This window comes from Prionailurus viverrinus, chromosome B2 (assembly GCF_022837055.1).
Source record: "Prionailurus viverrinus isolate Anna chromosome B2, UM_Priviv_1.0, whole genome shotgun sequence".
Taxonomy (NCBI): domain Eukaryota; kingdom Metazoa; phylum Chordata; class Mammalia; order Carnivora; family Felidae; genus Prionailurus; species Prionailurus viverrinus.
Window position 1 is genome coordinate 143297626 of NC_062565.1, and position 19361 is coordinate 143316986.

At 46.4% G+C, this 19361-nt stretch overlaps 1 protein-coding gene across 6 annotated transcripts in view; it reads left to right on the forward strand.

Moving 5' to 3' along the window:
- The window catches only part of TULP4 (TUB like protein 4), a 260270-nt gene that overhangs the window by 214147 nt on the left and 26762 nt on the right, over positions 1-19361 (forward strand). For all 6 annotated transcript variants that reach the window (XR_007152147.1, XR_007152148.1, XM_047858551.1 and 3 more), the window contains 6 exons: positions 3793-4017; positions 5003-5237; positions 9757-9901; positions 12789-12933; positions 14220-14313; positions 17496-17639. Coding sequence is in view for 4 of the 6 variants with exons in the window: in XM_047858551.1 (XP_047714507.1) it covers positions 3793-4017; positions 5003-5237; positions 9757-9901; positions 12789-12933; positions 14220-14313; positions 17496-17639 (988 nt within the window). In the remaining 2 variants the exon portion in view is untranslated. The remainder of the gene's footprint in view (positions 1-3792; positions 4018-5002; positions 5238-9756; positions 9902-12788; positions 12934-14219; positions 14314-17495; positions 17640-19361) is intronic.

Sequence of the window (19361 nt, forward strand, 5' to 3'; positions counted from 1 at the left end):
TTTTAAAATAAACAGACTGCCCGTCTCAGTCAGGCCTCTGCTAAAACTACCTCCTTGGAGCAGCCTTCTCTGCCCCCCTTTGTCTGAAACGACCGCCTTGCTCTTTCTCAAGGCCCCTATCCTGACATGATCAGCATGGTCAGGTACTCTCCATCAGAGAGACTAAGATGTGCATCTCTCTTCCTGTCCTACCTCACAGTGTCAGCTCCATGAGGGCAGGGATTTTGTTTTATTCTGCCCTCTTGGAATGTGTGTGGCCCATTGTAAACATTTGACAGACAGCTAACTGGATGACTGACTGGCAGCACAGTAGATGAACAGATGCCCAGATGAGTGTGCGGTGTGCTTCGTGGGCAGCGGGAGGTGAGGCTCGCGAGTGTGTGGCGTGTCTTCATGTGCCAGAAGGAGCTGAAACTGACCATTTACTAATAAAGTCCCTGTGCTATAGCCAAGGACAGAAGAGGAGCAGACTCACTTGCCTCCCTCACGTGGATCGGCATCAGACAGCGAGACAGGCAGGTCCTCAAGTGGTCAACTTGACTGTGCGTTAACCACTCACCAGACCTCCATACAAATAGCATCTCTCTCCAGCTAATACCTCTCCTTGTTTCATCAACTCACCGGAGCCCTAGATTTCTACTACACTGATGCTCCCCGAAATGTAGCTCACGTTCTTGTCCTTTTGCTTTGGATTTAGACATGCGAAGTATGTGAACTTGCCCACACAAATTAAGATTTGAATGTTACCAACTTCACAATTCTGGCCATCAGTTCTAAAAATAGTCATTTTGTGTGATTTGAGAGAGATTAAGTCTGCAGATTTACAGCTGAGTTTTTCCCTAGCAGACAGCAACTGTTCAAAAGCATTAATCTGTGGGAGTTGTCTTAGTGTGCACCCGTATCTGTTCCCGGGTTTATTGGGATTAAACATTTGGTACGTTTCTCTTCTGCTGCAGCCCATCCTGGTAGGTGGGCAATTCTTAGGGAAGATGGCGCTCTGTGGGCAGGCAGTGGATTCATGCTCTGCTGGCACCCCTGATCCTCAGGGATGGGGGGCAGCTGAATCAAGACACCCCCACCCCACATCTGTGGCATGTGCGCCTTGAGTCTCACTGTTTCCAAAACAACAGAACGTTTGTAGGGAGGGTTTTGTAGGCTGAAGTACCCATAAACAGCACAGGAAAATCAGCACCAGAAGGAAATGAGACATTAAAAAAATAAGATGACATATTTAAAAAAGTATAAAGTATTCAAAAGGGTATAAAAGGATTTTGTGTGTGGTTTCCTCTTTATTTGTTTATTTTCAGCTCTATTGAGATATAGGTGACATGAATGTTGTGTAAATTAGAGTACACAAGTGTGGATTTGATACACTTGTATATTATAATAGAATTGCCATCGTAAGGTTCACTGGCACCTCCATCACGGCACACAATTACCATTTCTTTTTTGTGGGAAGAACGTTTAAGATATAGTCTCTTAGCAGCTTTCAATACACAGTATAGTCTTTCTCCTGGTGTATAGGACTTAAGGGTATCCTGAGGTCATGTCCCTACCGCCAAGCCTCCCCCATTCAGTAGGAATTACAATAATCAGTTCCCCACATCAGGGAGATCTCAAAACCTTCAGACAAGAGGATCAGCTCTATCTGTAAATGCTTCTTTATTTTTCTAATATAGCCTTAAAATTTAGTATGGAAAGGTACCAGTATTTATTTTGCTACTTTACATCTTACAGGGAGTATATGCTATAAAAATAAGTGACAGGCACATTCTCTTTATTTCTCTTTCTTATTTTATTAAGTTTGTTAGTGGGACATTATACATTCTTTAGGTGGTTATATCCATACGCTAACAGAGAGGAGGCAGCATCTTGTGGTAGGTGAGCATAAGCTGTGGAGTTGAGAGGAAATGGGTGAGAATTGTAGCTCAGTGTATTAGCTGCAACCAAGTAGCCTCTCTGAGCTTCAGTTTCCTCACCTGTTAAATAGGAATAACGATACCTACATGGTAGAATTGAAAGGATTAAATGAGATGTTATATGTACTTAATTAAGATGTAAGAGAGATCATTTTTTTAATGTTTATTTTGAGAAAGAGAGAGAGAGGGAGACACAGAAGGTGAAGCAGGCTCTAGGCTCTAAGCTATCAGCACAGAGCCCGATGCGGGGCTCAAACCCACACACCGTGAGATCATGACCTGAGCTGAAGTCAGACGCTTAACCGACTGAGCCACCCAAGGCTGCCCAGAGAGAGAATTTTTATCCACGTTGAAAGTCTGTATAAGTGGCTTAAGTTCATTTGTACAAAGGGATAAGCGATACATACTTATCATAATGGTAATTTTATGTAAGATCCTCCCAAAACATGTAATGAACTGTTACCATGAAAAGCAGAAACCAGAAGGACAGAGGGGACAGGGATTAATGATAGCAAAGGAATTTTTGTGTAATTTTTATGCCTTCTCTGCTTTGTCTTTAGTACTGATTATGGCTTACTCTAAGTTAACAGGCCCCTGTATGGAGTCGGCCCCGGGTGTGGGATCCTCTTGTAAGGAGGCGTATTTTAGAAGTACTCTGGAGGCCCGCGCACTTGAGTTCTAGGTTCCCACCCCACGGCTGCCTGGGCTCACAGAGATGGAAATAAAAGAAGGAGTATCTTCAGCCTTGCATTTTGTTTTGAAGTTGAAACCCGGATTAGCTGACCCTGGAGGCTATTTTAAGCAGGTGTCTTAATCTGTTCCTTTTATCTTGATATTTGTCACTGAAGTGTGAAAATTCTGTTCCTGTCATTCCTGTAATAGATCTGATATCCCCACTTCTGATCTTTGAAACCCCTCAAGACCTCACTAAGTTAGAGCCCCATCCAGCTGGACAGGAATGAACAGATTCTCCTGTGGCTTTGCCGTCACAGCCCTCTGCCATTTCCCTTCTTCCTTGGTTGATCCTGGCTGGCGCCCCCGAGCCTTGGATTTTTTTTTTTTTTTTTTTCCAATATAACTAGTCACTGACTTGCATCTTTGGATTTCATCCTGCCTGTTCAAAGCAGTGGTGTCCACAACGCCCCGGAGTGGCCACCGCAGAAACTGGGTCCTCTTTCCACATAGCTTTTAGCTTTCCTTAGCTCCAGGGCTGCTGAGGGTGACAGTGATTCAGTGCCTGCGGGTTATAACCTGTGACCGGTTCCACCCAGAAGCACCTTCGGCATCTTGCCTCTCTTTCTGTCCTCACAGCTCCCGCTTTACTCGTGACAACACGAGAGGCTTCCCGGGATTGTATGATGGTCCCCAGGCCACACGGTACATGACCCCAGGCCCAGTGTTGATTTGACGCTAAAATGCTCCTTGTTGGGACAAAAGGGGGACAAAAATGCTATCTGCTCTACCTCCTTGCCACTGCCTCAAGCCACAGGAACTACCATCAATTTCTTAGGGATCCAGATAACGAGAGTTTCAGTAAGGAAGGTGTCTTACTGTTCCCCAGACTAATTGCATCTTCTGGCAGAGACATTAGAGCTAAGTTAGGTTTTACGGTACCAAATTAAATGAGATAATACATGTGAAAGAACTTCACAGAACTATTCCAGTCAGTGCCTTGTGTTCTGGCCTGGGGATCTGACTACTTTCCAATGAAAATACTGAATTTGTGTAATGTAGTATTTCATTATCTATTGTGCTTTTTAAAACCAATATTCTCAAAAACTATTCAGTCACTTTATTTTACTTGAGACACGCTTGCATCGTCTTCTTACCACAAGAGCAGAAGCCTAAGTATAGCCTCCCTCACTTCCTGCAGCGCCCCATTGTCTCCATCTGCTGGGGACATCGGGACTCGCGGCTGCTGATGGCTTCAGGACCAGCCCTGTACGTGGTGCGCGTGGAGCACCGCGTGTCCAGCCTGCAGCTGCTGTGCCAGCAGGCCATCGCCAGCGCCCTGCGAGAAGACAAGGACGTCAGCAAGCTGACCCTGCCCCCCCGCCTTTGCTCCTACCTCTCTACCGCCTTCATCCCCACCATCAAGGTAAAGCCCGTCCACCCTCCCTTCTCTTCCTCCCCCATGCTGGCTGCCTGCCTGCTCCCGGAGGGCAGGTGAGATTCCCAGAGCAGGAGCGCAAAAGCCACGTCTGCTCCTCGGCGAGAGTATCCAGGTGACGGATTCTTGCAAGTGCAGTCTGTCCCTGGCACGAGAAGCGTCCACCAGAGACTTGCCTTGTGTGAGGGGCGTAAGCTTTCTTGTGGCAGAGGCGGTATTGGGAGCTTGACTGCCGTGCCATCCTGCTCATCTGTCTGCTTGGTTCAATCCTCACTTCCTGGCAGGTGCTTCAGAAAAGCAAGAAACACGTTCCTGGAAGTTTGAGTAGCTTGCTCCGTCACTAGTTACGGGAATGGTCAGAGTGAACCCTGTCCTGAGGATTGAATTACTGCGCTGAGGAGGGGCGACCTCCATCCAGCACTCGCTGTCACTTGTCCTTTATATTGATTGCAACTCGAGAATTAGTCCGTATATTGGTGGTGTGTGGACTGTATCTGCCAGTTGCTAGTCAAGTGTGGCTTTCCTCCTAACCTCAGGCCTCGGCACCTTACATTATTTTCCGTGTTCCCTTTTTTGTATCCTAGCTCTGCTTCTAAGTATCAGATTGACTTGTTCGAGGTTACTTTTTTCTTAAAATACCAGTTTTAGAATCTGTTGGGATGTTTTTTCAAGTTGCTTAATGATCTTGGTTGTGAACCAGTGATTCTCAACCCTAGCTGCACATTAAAATCACATGGGGAGTTTTTAGAAAATGCACATGCCCAGGCCCACCCCCCAGAGAATCCAGTTTCATTGCTTGAGGTGGGATCCTAGCTTAGGTATTTTTTAAAGCTCCAGGAGATCCTTACGTGCACCCACAGTTGAGAGTGGCTGCTCTCCATCACACGGTTAACACTCCCTGAGCTATCAGCCAGTGCTCTGTTGGAGTAATCAGTGCTGTCTGTACTCTTTTCTTTCCATGTCCTGCCTCCAGCCCCCAATTCCAGACCCCAACAACATGCGAGACTTTGTCAGCTACCCCTCGGCTGGCAACGAGCGTCTGCACTGCACCATGAAGCGCACAGAGGACGACCCGGAGGTGGGCGGCCCGTGCTACACCCTCTACCTGGAGTACCTGGGCGGGCTTGTGCCCATCCTCAAGGGGCGACGCATCAGCAAGCTGCGGCCAGAGTTTGTCATCATGGACCCCCGGACAGATAGCAAATCAGGTGGGCCTCCACACCCTGTTTTCGGGTGTGGTTGAGGACTCGTGTTCCTGACAGCCCGTGCAAAGTTAATGCTTACTTAAGAAATGTGGGCCTGTGTTTTGGCTAGCGTGGAACATCCTTGAAGCTGCTCCATTTCCAAAATTGTATTGAAGCTAATGATTCTTTAAATGTACTTTCCGGTGGGTTTTTAACAGCACCCGTAAGACTTTGCTTGCTCGGGGCCGTGGATCGAGGGAACGTAACTCGCTGTCTGGGGGAGGCTGGCACAGGCTTTTTGGGAATAATAGGTTCCTCTTTTAGTTATTATCAGGCATTATCGAGGGCCTTAATGTACTGCTGAGACAAGCTGAAAATCATCGTGAGGTACATCTCTGTCTCCCAGAGCGAATGATGGAATTAAAATCTTCAAACCTTCAGCCTACTCCTCAGCCTCCTACTAGAATCTTCCTTCTGCTCCTTACTAATCCACCATTAACCGCTTTTTAGCTGGTTACCAAGGAAAATTCCTTGCTCATCCGTAAAGATTTTGGCATGATGAATCACTCTGCCTTTCTGAAAACTCTCCCCTGTATTGATCTTCATTACTCAGTTGGTGTACTCGAGGTGCTCGCTGCATGCTTCCTCTGGGGTCCTACACTGTGAGCCTCCAGAGCCAAGGAACTTTGCTGTTTCTCTTTGCACTATGGACACTTGCCCAGTGTCCTAAGCTAGTGACTGTGAGGCCCACACGCCCCACCGGCAGTAACGCCAGCTCAGATGTTCCACTGCCCCCCTGTGAAATCCTGCTCGTCACCTGCAACAGCGGGAGAAACACTGCCTTCCCTGCCAGTCACTTGTCAGTTGGGCTGCCGGTGTCTTGTCTCCCCCACCTCCCCCGCGGAGTCCCGAGGGCCTGGACGGAGGGAACTCAGTGCCTGACCTTGAGAGGACAAGTCGAAAGGGATTTGTTTGATGGGTGCACACTCATCCTCTCCACTTCCCCAGCCCCGCTCCCTCTCCCACCCATCAGACTGGCCTCTGCCCCTCGTGTCCCTGAAGCCCTGGGATGCGCTGGTGTCACGGCGCAGTGAGCGTCTTCAGCCTGACGTGCTTGCCCGCTCCGATAGTTCACACAGCTGCCCCCCCTCTCCCCCTCTGTGTGCCCTCCATGATTCATGCAGCGTCTGTGGCCATGCTCTGCCGTCTGTGTTACCGTGTAAAGTTGAGAGCAGTAGGACCGTACTTTGAAACAGTAGGTATTGGTCCATTTTTTTGTCTTTTGGTTCATGCAGTGAATGAGCACCAAGAGCAGGGAAGGTGAGTGGAAGAACTGGAGGCTGGTAGGGAGGCAGGCGGAGAGGAGGGAGAAGATTCAGAAGGAAGGAAGGCGAAGTGAGGAGGGCAGGAGGGCAGTGGGCATCGCAGAAGCTGTGGCTTCAGGGGAAGGGAGAGGAGCAGTGCCCAAAGTGGGCGGGCTGTGGAAGGCGCACACCGCAGGGTCATTGTCCCTGAGGCTCCCTGCCGTGTGTACAAGTTTATAAAACCTGTACTGAGATGGAACGTTGAAGGGAGCTGACCTGAAGCGCTTGCTTCTGCCCCCACGTGCATAAATGCCCACTAAAAATCAGGCAGAAGAAGCAGGCAGGGGTACCATGGGGCACCGAGGCCGGGGGGCAGACCACTGGCCCAACAGCTGCTTCTGCGGACTGTTCCCATCCCTCAGCTCGTGCTGTGCACAGATGGGCTCAAGTGCTAGCAGTCCTCTGGGGAATAAGGTGCTTTATTTTTGTAATTAACCAAATCGAAAAGTTATAAAGCATAGCACATCAACAGTATGTATTCACTGCCCTCTCTGTCATCTTTGAATCTCCTGTGGTTGTGGGTAACGCCGGGGCATCTCTGCTTTCGGGAAGTTTATAAACCCCTTTGGGTGGCAAGACAACTTAACGCTTGGAAAGTTCAGGAAAAACATCAAGATTTTATTTATTTATTTCTAATTTTTTTAACATTTTTATTTATTTTTGAGAGACAGAGAAAGAGAGAGAGAAAAAATGGGAGGAGCAGAGAGAGAGGAGAGGAGGGAATCCCAGGCAGGCTCTGTCTGCCCCGTGAGCACAGAGCCCGATGCAGGGCTCGAACTCACAAACTGTGAGATCGTGACCTGAGCCAGAATTCAAGAGTGGGCAGTTTAACCCACTGAGCCACCCAGGTGCCCCAAAACATCAAGATTTTAATACCTCAAGACAGGAATAGAAGATGTGTCACAAGGCAGAATATGACTAATGGCCAACCAAATGGTATACGCAGACTGGTACAGAGGAGGAAAAGATTCCCAACTTTGGGAAGCCTAGAATTTCTCACGAGCTGATTAACTCTTTCAAGCCTGCACATCATTGTTTCTCAGAATGTGGTCCACGGGCCACCTCCCTGCAGGTCACCTGAGGCACTTCCCTAAAAGCAGGCTGCCAGGCCTGCCCCTTAGCTTCATTCAGCAGGTCTGGGCCAAGTCCCCCAAGTCCAGTGCCCAGGTGGGAGTTGTACTCCAAAGCTCATGCATGCTGTTGTAAATGCTCTCCAGGCAACCTAACAAACACACTCCTCAAAATTACCAGTGTGTATTTTTATAATTGAGAATTAAAAATGCGTGAGAGCATTTTTTTTTTAGCATAAATCCCCAAATTTTTTAAAGGAATCTTTAGTTAGAGCTTACTACAGGTGGAATTCTGTCCCCCTGAAATTCACATGTTGAACCCTTACTCCCATTGTTACTATATTTGGAGATATGGCTTTTAGAGGGTGATTAAGGTTCAATGAGGCTGTGAGGGCGGAATCTCAATAGGATTGATGGCCTTGTAAGGAAAGGGAGAGAGCTCTCTCTCGCCACACGCACACACTAAGGAAAGGCCATGTGTGGACACAGTGAGAGGGTGGCCGACTACAGGCCAAGCAGAGAGTCCTTACCAGAACCTGATCACACTGGCACCCTGACCTTGGACCTCCAGCCTCCAGAACTGAGACATAAATTTCTGTTGTTGATAAGCCACCCAGTCTGGCATTTTGTTATAGCAGCCCAAATGGATTAAGACATGAGTAAAGGAAAAAAGCAAATGTTATGACATATAGCCAACTGTGAAATCTTGGATTAGCAAGCAGGTCAGGAGCTGAGTGGACAACACATTACTGAGTTTCCTCAGTCAGTGAACTGGCCCTGTGCTCATGAGCACACAGAAACCTTCTGGGGGTTTCCATGCCCATGTGAGTCAGGGCCAAGCTTCCTCTGGCTAAGTGACTCCTAACTTAAGTAATGGAAAGCGCTGCTCAAGGCCTGTGAGTGAAGCCTCTTTATTTGATCGAACTCAGATGCACACCAGTCTAGCTTGCTGTGTTCACGAGTCACGCCTTCTGATGAGGAGGTAGTGTAAGAAGAGGGTGATGTGGGCACACAGACTGGGCCTCAGTCAGCCTGCTTCCAGGTAGCGTGCATGCCAGACAGCATACTCTGCTTCCAGTGGCCTCCGAGAGGCCCCTGTTCACAGATGTCCCCTCCATATGTTCAGAAACACTAGAGATTAGTTTATATTAACACACTCATCCTTTCAAATGTAAACAGCTTTTTTGAATGATAAAATCACTCAGATTCTATCAATCATTTCATTGCAGTTGGACAATTCAGCTTTTTTATTACCTGGCAAGGTTCTTGGAGCCTTGAGGGAATGAGGCTTTTTGTCAGCAAAACAAAGTGATTTTGAAGATGGGCTACCTGCAGTGAGGGTAGAGCAGCGTTTGGGGAGTGAAGGGATGTGAGGGGTGAGAGGAAGGCAGCAAAGGAGAAAAGATTTCGAGGAAGGTGTCCGATATGACCTCCATCTACTCTGCAGTTTTGTGATGGCCCAACCTCTGTGCACACCGGCTTCTGCCTTAGGACCTCTAATTTCTGCCTGGTGGCCGGTTGTGAAAATTATCTCTAGCAGCTTCTGTCCAGGCACCCTCAGCAGAGCCCAGGCCCGCCACTGACAGGCCTCATGCACAGGCATTCCTTCCAGCTGCTACTCGAAGCGGGCCAACTAAACTGGGAACCCCTGCAGTGGAGCTGACTCTGTCAGGTCTCTAGTCCAGAGCAGGCGTGGAACCAGAAGAGGCCATCACAGGGCCCGGGTCAGAAGCAGGTTCTTGGGGCAGCAAGCCCCTTGCTCGGCCCAGGTCCCCAGGCTGCCTGCAAACTCGTACGAACACAGATACCTGGTGTGATGGGACGTTCCAGCTTTTGGCCTGGTAAACACTGCAGAACTGTTTTATGTATTACAGAGGCATGAAAATTCCATGTCCACTTTGATAACAGTAGAAGTAATTGCCTCCTTTTGCTTAGAAAATGTAATAGCATAAAAACGTAGAAAGGAAACCATGCTCTGGTCCTTTCTATTTCAAACTCTCGACTTAAATGCTGGCTTGTAGAGTCGGTCTGTCCCATAGTTTCCAGTAGTAGTGATCCTTGTTAGGGTCTGATACCACTTCCCAGAGTCTTCTGGTTGTGTCTCCCCAGATGAAATCTACGGCAACAGCTTGATCTCCGCCATGCTCGACAGCTGTAACTGCTCAGACTCCAGTGACATTGAACTGAGTGACGACTGGGCTGCCAAGAAATCCCCCAAAATCTCCCGAGCTAGCAAATCACCCAAACTCCCAAGGTAATCTCGCTCTTTAGGGGTGTTCTTCCTCTTTTGTGCCTCTGGAGGTATGTCTGTGTTGTGTCTGCAGCTGAATTCCATTGAAACCTACACCAGAAGAGCCCAGCAAGAGGGCATCCCTGCCTTTCATCTGGAAGATACGCCCTCAATAATTACAGCTTTCCTTTCTTCTTTCCTCTGGGTAGAAGAAATCCATCCAGTAGGAGTTTTTCTCAACTTTCAGACCTTCTAAGGGTTAGCACTGATGGTGGATGGCATGGGGTGGCCGTAGCTCCCTGGCTTACTTGTTTGTTCTTCTAGTTTGAGAAAAGTAAGGAAAAGGTTTTACAGGGAATGTACTATAATGTGTTGAGGAGAATGCCAAGTTAAATACCTATAATGCTGTGATTGGATATAAATCGTAAATGTAAAAAATTTTAGATCCTAAAGGTTTGTCCCATAGAGTGGCAAAAAGCTAAGAGTAGACACAAGGGCCTGTGGGGTCTTAGATAAGAGCCCCCCTGCTCTGACTCCACTACTGAAGGCTATATAACCTTGAATGAATCTGTGACCTGGATTCCAGTATCCTTATTTACGGAAGCTAAAGGGTGGGGCAGAGCTTCACTGAGATCTCTTTAGCTCTAAAATTCTGTGATACTGTACAAAATTAAGATAGAATTTATGTACAGATAACATACCTGCCCAGATCTCAAGCACATAATTTACTGTGCAGTTGATAAACCAGTGTATCTACCGCCCAGTTGAAGGTAACGTTCAGTCATCCCGAAAAGTGCCTCGTGCCCCTTCCCATTCGATACCCACTCCCCAGAGTCAGCACTGTTCTAATTTCTGTCACCACAGACTAGTTTTACTTGTTCTGGGATTTCATATAAATGGCATCAAACATTACATACTTTTTCTTTTTTTTTTTTTTTTTTAACTCTTGCTCAACATAATGACTGAGATCCATTGGTGTCAAGTGTATCAGTAGTTTGTTTTTCTTTTTTGCTCTGTGGTTTCAATTGTAATGAATATACTATAGTTTGTTTATTCCATTTACCCATTGATTGACCTCTGGTAATGAGACTTTTTGCGGACACATGCGCTCCTCTGTCTCGGGTAGGGGAGTCGTGGGGCCATGGCACATGTTTAACTTCCCCAGAAACTGCCAAACAGTATTCCAAGGTGCCTGTAGTATTCTGAGTTCTGCCAGCAGTGTATGTGAGACTTCTGTTTTCACCCACGATTGCACTGTCCTTGTCAGAAAATAATTTTATCCATTCTGGTGGGTGTGTAGGGCTATCTTAACATCTCTAGTGATTGGTGATGCCACCCAGCTTTTCATATGTTAATCGGCCATTTGGATATCTTCTTTTCTAAAGTGTCTGTTAAGCCTGTTGCCCATTTTTTATTGAGTTGTTTTTCTGTTACCAGGTTGTAAGATTCTTTATGCATTTTAGCTATGGGTTTTTGGGCAGAGATATGGAGTGCCACATGGCTAACGTCATATGAATTTTTTCTTTTATGATTAGTGCTTCTTGCATCCTGTTTAGGAAATCTTTGTGTACCCTTAGGTCATGAAGACATCCCTTTGTTCTTTTCCAGAAACTTTGTAGTTTTAGCTTTCGTACTTCAGTCTTGGATTAATTTTTGTGTATGGGGTGACTTTTTCTTGTATAGATATCCAGTTGCTCAAGCAATTTATTTTTTCATCTTTATTCTGAGCTTGTTAAAATTGCAAATAAAACTGTGAACTTCTCTACACTTCTGCAGTGTTTCGGCTTTTCTCTTAATTAAGGGAGGACATTCAACACATAAGCAACCAAATCCTTCACCTGTAAATGTCCTTTCACAGTGCCCGAATATGGCATTCCCTGAGGCTGCTCCTGCTTCCCTCTGTCTTTCCCTGTGTCCAATCCCCTACTTGCAAAGGCCAGACAGTCCTCACACAGAACTGTAACCAGCTCGGGCCTCTGTCTGCCTGTGCTTCGGGGCCCCTGGTATTGTATCACACTCTCAGGCAGTACCTCTGAGGCTCAGTGCTTTTTTTTTTTATTGATTGCCATCAAGCTTAACATACTCATTTTTCTAGCATTCTCTGTGGGGTAGGCTGGCATTAACACGTGTCCCCATGTTATAAATAGAGGAACTAAGGGCCAGAGATATAATGTAGGAACAGAAAACAACAGAAAAGCTGTAGACCCACAGATTTGATTTAAATATCACAGCTGGTGAAAGGCTAGAAAAGACCATTGAAATCCTGACATTGTGTTAGGAATCGTAAAATCATCTGGCCTTAGGGTGAAATATGTCTCTTCCCACCTGCTATTTTCCCACATGCACGAGGCATGTGGATATTTCTAAACTTACTGTTAGTAGAAAGTGAAACACTGTTAATTCTCTGAGGTTCCTTACAAATGAATCACTTGAGGGGCGCCTGGGTGGCGCCGTCGGTTAAGTGTCCGACTTCAGCCAGGTCACGATCTCGCGGTCCGTGAGTTCGAGCCCCGCGTCGGGCTCTGGGCTGATGGCTCGGAGCCTGGAGCCTGGTTCCGATTCTGTGTCTCCCTCTCTCTCTGCCCCTCCCCCGTTCATGCTCTGTCTCTCTCTGTCCCAAAAATAAATAAAAAACGTTGAAAAAAAAAATTTTTTTTAAAAAAAACAAACGAATCACTTGATTTGGTCTAATCTCGCTGTATTTTTAAGTATCTATCACTTGGTACACAGTTCTGTTCTTCTTCCCTCATACTCACAAGGCAAAAGCAGGCGGCAGAGACTTGGAAAATGAAGGGGCCTTGCCCCTGGGAACACAGCACCGTGGTGGCCACCAGAGCATGAAGGGGAGGGCCAAGGCAGCATGTGCCTCCCCGGCCTGTGGGGCCTGACCCTCCTGGCCTTGTCTCCACAGGATCAACATTGAGGCTCGGAAGTCTCCCAAGCTGTCCCGGGCTGCTCAGGAGATGTCCAGGTCTCCCCGGTTGCCGATGCGCAAGCCCTCCATTGGCTCACCCAGCCTGACGCGAAGAGAGTTTCCCTTTGAAGACATCACTCAGGTAGCATCTGGGGCCCGGGTCGGTCCCACGCATCGCTGCCCCGCCCTTCTCTCCCTCCTCAGTGTGTGGCCGACGGTGGCTGAACCCTCGGTGCATCACACCTGCACTCGCCACCCCAGTCTCCGTGCTGGCCACTGTCGTTCCAGACAAGGGGCGTAGAGAACCAGAGCCCTGTTCTCCCTCCTCACCACCCTGCCCTCAGGCAGGCCCCGACACCTCCACATCCCCAGGACCTCCTTTCCACCTCAGACACACCCCCATGGCCACATGGGTCTTTCCACAGGCAGCTCTGGTTGAGACATACCCTCCCTCTGCCCTCTCAAGCCACTTCCGACCCTTTGGTGACTCTCAGTGTCCACAACAGCCCATCCCTGGTGGTGGCCCCACAGTCTGTGCTGCCCGTCTCTCCATCCTGGTCCCCGCAACATCCTCCAAGTGCCACAGCCTCGCTGTTGACCGGCCTCTTTCTGTGCTTGTGCCTTTTCTGTACCTGGGTCACTGGGGTGACCCAGCTTACCCTCTCCATCTCCTCCCCTTGTTTCTGCCGGCATGCTTCCAGATAGAACTCAGCCTCCGTGGTGAAGGCTTCTTTCCCTGGCTCAGCCACAGTGGTCCCCAAGCATCTTGTTTACAACATTTCTCAGTGACTTCCTTTATGCCTTACATCCTCCAGTAGGTAATAAGCTCTTTGAGGAGCTGGTTTTAATTCATCTTTGTTATTGCTCTTGCACACACACACACACTCATGGCTTAAGCATATTGGTAATTAAAAAAAAATTTTTTCTTAATTGAATTGAATGAGAAAATAGGTAATTGGGTAGTGTGGGGACATACTGGTATCAGTGCAACTAGTGTTTCCAGGAGAAATATCAAGGGTAAAAATGGATCCAGAGCTAGGTATAACCCCTCTAGTCCAGTGACTGGGAAAGGAGAGGTGAAGAAAAATGTGCCCAGATTGCCTTTGTGGCCTTTTTAACCTACACGTGTGCAGACACACTGGGACACATCTGTTCCTCACTTCCAGCCTGAGAATCCCAGCTCAGTGAGCCACCATGAGCCACGATTCAGAAACAGGTGCCTGGCATGTTACAGTTAGCTTCTGGTCTTAAAAATGGTGGAATGATACAGAGAGTGAATATTTCCAACATTACCCACCTGTGTCTTTTTTAAGCAAAAATGTTAATATTCTTACTTCCTAAGTGATCAATAGAAGATATAAAAATAGATTATAATTTTTTTTCCTTTTTCTCCCCCTCCCCCCCCCCCCCCCCCGCTCCCTCCCACAGCACAACTATCTTGCTCAGGTCACGTCTAATATCTGGGGAACGAAGTTTAAGATTGTGGGCTTGGCTGCTTTCCTGCCAACCAACCTCGGTGCAGGTAAAAAACCGTGCCTTCTTCTCTGCCTGCTCTCCCAGGTGGAACTGAGACTTTTGAAAAGACCATTCAGATGAGCTCTTATGGCACCAAAAGATTAGTATGTACTTTATTTACCTCTACACTTTGACTCGAACCATCATAATTTCACAAAATTAGAATTATTACTCAAATTGGTTTTTTGCCAGCAGCGCTTTCAGTATTTTTATATAAGCCCTGACTTATGAAGAAACCGAAATAGCAGAAATCTCTAACAAAGCTCTGGTTATTTTGATTCGTGGCCTCTCACGGTGGGCAGGTTTTGGTACCAGTGTCTTTAGGTTCTTGAGTCCGAAGAAAGTTGGGAAGAAAGCGCTAAAGACTGTAAGAAGCTGGCTGACTGTCAGTACAGTTCTTTGTGGTAAAACTTCACAGATTTCATGTAGAAGTCCCAGATAAATACTCTGTGAGAAGTTTGAGCCCCGGAGGAAAATAGAACCGTAGGAGTAAAAGCTGGGCTAGAACCCAGAATTTGCATTCTTTTCTGTACTCCTGCTTGAAGGACTAGGACTAACATGTCGTGTTTACTTCGTGTTTACTTCGTGTTTACTTCACTCCGTACTTGAGAAGGAGTGAAATGACAGAAGGTCCTTTTCAGAGCAGCTTCATCCCGATAGGCGCATCACTGGGTGGTCTGAGGGCTTGTGCCATCCCCCAGCCTTGCTGGATTGCCTGATCACTTAACACGCACACGTCTCTGGAAGGCGAGGTTTGCGTGTGGCTGGTGGACCCATCTTGAATGTGCTCTGTGTCCCTACTAAAAATGGTTTGTGAAAAATTCTGAATCTGACTATTTAAGTTGTTTCAGACATCAGTAGATCCTTTCAGTTAAGTAATTCTTGCAAAGCAGATGTTAAAAAGACCTATGCCATGTATGCGTCTTAGGAGACTTATTAAACAGTGCTGTATTTGGATTTTTCATTTTGAGGTTTCTCAGCTCAAAGAAAAAGAGGAATAAAAATAACACACAAAACTGACGTAGGAAATAACCATAGACCATCCCAGTACATACTGCAGAGAAATCTCTTAATAATATTTTCAACTACCTGCAAAGTCTCTGATGACCATGAAATTCTGTTCTTTAGTAATTCAGCCGTGCCCCACTGATGTGCTTGGTGATTCTAGTAACCACTGTGCAAGCATTGCGATCACCCCACGTCAGTACGCTGAGGCCCGAGCCATCTGCCTATTTCAATAAACATTGAAAAAAGGAATGGAATCTTAATGAATCTTTTCCTTCTAGATGTTGAGTAGATCCACACATAAGTCAACAAGAACCTTAACATGGGAGAGCCTAGAAGTGCCTTCAAGGTACGGGATGCTCCAGTGTGAGGGATTCGAGTGCCCAAAATAAAAGTTTTCTGTGTGACTGCAATGAAATCATTGTCCTAATCATTGACCGTTTAAAAAAAAGCATGTTAGCTATTACATTCATTTGTTAAGCTAAGAGAATTTTCCATTTGATTCTACTAGACAAGAAATTATCTCTTAGCTTTTAGAAGGTATGTTACCTGTGGTACCCTATTAAACAACCTTTGTCACCCTAATGGATTTTAAAGTGAGTAGTTGGATATTTTATATTAGATAATTGTGCTGGATAATTTGTTCCCTTCGATTAGAATTATCTGGCTCATGAAATTTTTTTATTTTTAATTTTTTGCTTTCTCAATTTTAAAAATATGGAATAAATTCAAATTCAAAAGATTTGAAGCAGTATACAGTAAAAATCTTTCTCTTCACCTCTGGCCACCTAGTTTTCTCCCCCTGGAGGCAACTGACACAATTTTTAATCCCTCCTCAGATTTTAAATTTTATTTCTTTTTATCAATCTGAACAACAAAGAATAGCACTTTAATGCATGCGTTAATTCTTAAACCAGAGAGAACTGTCCAGAATTTTAAAGCCAAAATTCATATTCTCTTTTGTGAGCAAGAGAGATGAACACATGAATAGACCTGTGATGAGCACTCGGTTGGAAAAGTCTTCTTAGCCCTCACCAGCCCAAGCACCAGCCTCACACAGGTATTTCATCACCAGAAGGCCTGCGGTGCCGTGGGAGTGCCAGCCAGGCGCCTCTGGGCACTGGCGGGGACAGCAGTGGAGACAGAACTGTGCTTACCTTAGCAGAAACTAGGGATAACAGTAATAATTACAGAACCTCTACTTACCTCACAGGGAAGAGTACGAAACATAAAAGAAAGCTGATGGGCTGGTGTCATCCTGACTTCAGCCTACTGCAAGCCCTAAATTCAGATTTATTGGTTTTAACTTATTTTGTCTCATCTAAATATTTTAATTGCCATCTAGGCATTCTCTTAAATGTCCTTATCGATCCAATAAAATCTTAGCATTGAAAGAAACAGTGTGAAGGGGCACCTGGGTGGCTCAGTCAGTTAAGCGTCTGGCTCTTGATCTTGGCTCGGTCATGATCTCACTGTTCCTGAGATTGCGCCTCAAGCCAGGTTCTGCGCTGCCAGGGTGGAGCCTGCTTGGGACTCTCTCTCTCCCTCCCTGTCTGCCTCTCCAGTTGCACTCTCCCTCTCTCTCTTCTGTAAATAAATAAACAAACTTTAAAAAAAATTAAAAATAAAGAAATGGTGTGGAAGTTCCCTAAATCACTATCCTGATCATGAAATGGCAGTTGAAAGTCAGGGAAACAAGAATCCAGTCCTGAGTAAGAGCAGTGTTTCATTCTGCCCTGACCCACGTCATCCCATCTAATAGTTGCCTGAGATCCCCCTGAGCGTGACATTCTGGATATCCCAACAATTTTACTAAGTTATCCTTCTGATCACAAATGAGGCTTTTAAAATACGTATTTATCGTACCCCAGCTCATTCCAGAAAAGCATTTAAGTCTTAGACACGTGTTTGACATTTGAAATGTGTGATTCTGTAGAAAACCACTTGGCAAAGTGACTGGGGTAGGCTGAGAATCTGTTGTTACAGAATCCAGACCATGGCTGGGGTGGCCAGTGGTGTGCAGAAGGGAGGTGAAGGGCTGCCATCAGACTCTCCCGGGCCCACGCAGATCTGTCTTCTGATGGCAGGGACAGCACAGCGCCATTTCTCTTCCTGTGGCTCTGTCGGCACCTTGGCCGTCCTCCTGCATGTCTCTGTTAACAGCGCTCTCCTCCTCCCCACCAGTAATCTATAAAACCAGCCTCCTGCATCTCCAGCCACGGCAGATGACCATCTATCTCCCAGAGGTTCGGAAGATTTCCATGGACTATGTTAATTTACCTGTCTTCAACCCAAATGTTTTCAGTGAAGATGAAGATGATTTACCAGGTGTGTTCTTAGTGGGTCGTGACGGGGACAGAGTGGTAAGTTGTGGACGATTACAGCATGCCGGTCTGTGCTTGCTTTGGCAAAGGGTGACTTCCTCCATTGTTGGGTGTGGTGGCATATCACAGGAGAAGGTCATACTGTTGCTGGTTTGGGGAGGAGGGGAGCTACGAGCAGGGCCTCATATCCACAGAGCATCTGCCTTCTTGTTTTATTATCTTCACAATAATCCTTAGTCTTATGCCCAGGTAGAGAAGTTTATAGGACTGATCAGAACTCAGTAAAATCAGAACTGAAACCAGGTCTCGTAGGCTGTGGCGCCCACAGAACCTGGTTTCTCAAACCCACCCCATCTCTGGGACAGAAAACCTTTACGTTCAGACATCTCTCTCCCGGTGTGCAACTCACATCTCAGTGTACAGAAGCCTGGTCTGAGTTAAAGGTAAAATCTGGTACAAGCTTTTAAAGTCCCAGTTTACAAATTTTCAGATATCGATAGCATCTTAAATTAAGTATTTTCTAGTGTGTGTGTGTGGTGGGGGGGATCCTATTTTGATTAATAGAGTAGAACGATTTCTAAGTCGTCTGTCAATTATTCCTATGTAACTATTCTCAGAAACATCTACCCATAATTTTATAAATACGAAGACTCCTCTCCTTAGAACCAAGCAAGTTTTTGAAAGTCTCTGGCTTCTGAGCCAGAGGAATCCTACATGGACCACTGACTTCTCCTGTGTTTGGTGGTTCTGGAACAGAAGGGGCTATGGTCCTCGCCATGGGACAGGGAAGGACCTGCATTCCAGCTTCAGCATTCCTCAAGAAGAACTTGAGGGAGTCGTTTACCTTCTTCATGGGTTTTTACATGTAAAGTTATTCGTACGGTACTTTCTGACAGTAGCTGTCTTTGGTCCTCTGATGATATACCTCTCCTCATAGAGCAGATATTCTAGACTATCAAAGTCATAATGGGCAAGGTTTTGCAACCACATAAACCTGCAGTTTGGTGAAGCCTCACACACTTGAGCTTTACAGCCCATTTCCGCAATCTCAGAATCTCGTATTTAGAAGTATCTTTTACACTTTCCCCGTAACACCCTCCCTGTGCTCCCAGAGTGTGACTAATACAGCTCTCCCTAAATGCTCAGCCCCTGCTGCTGCTGTTAGTGCCTGTGCTGCGCAGTCAGAGGAGGGAGCGTTTTGTCTCTGTGCTTGCCTTTAATGCTGGTGACAGACTCTTCTCTTTAGCCTGGAAGACACCTGCCTTCAGTTCTCCATGCAGATGAGAGGCCATCTGGAGGAGAGATCTGAACGGGAATAATAGAAAACTTGAGACAGGACCCAGATTCATGCAGCCAGGAGATACTTACATCTCACTAGAGGGCCCCAGGGAAGGGATGGGGAAAGTAGGGAAGTCTGGGACAGGCTCAAAAGGTGGGCTTAACTTTTGATGAAACTAGCTGCCTTCACCCCATAGTTCTGGTAAAAGGCCAGTCAGCCTTTACAGTTACCTAGTTAAATCTTATTTCCTGCTCGTATACTAGTTGCTACATAGCACTTAAAGGCCCAGATGAGCAAACTTGCCAGGGGTCGATGGCATTTTAAACAGGGCAGTATAAAACAGTGGCTCTGAGCACCTGCGTGTGGTCTATCACTGCTCAAATTCATGCTTCATTAAATTCCCTATGTGTACATATATAGGTTAGATTTACAGGGTTTTACAGAGTG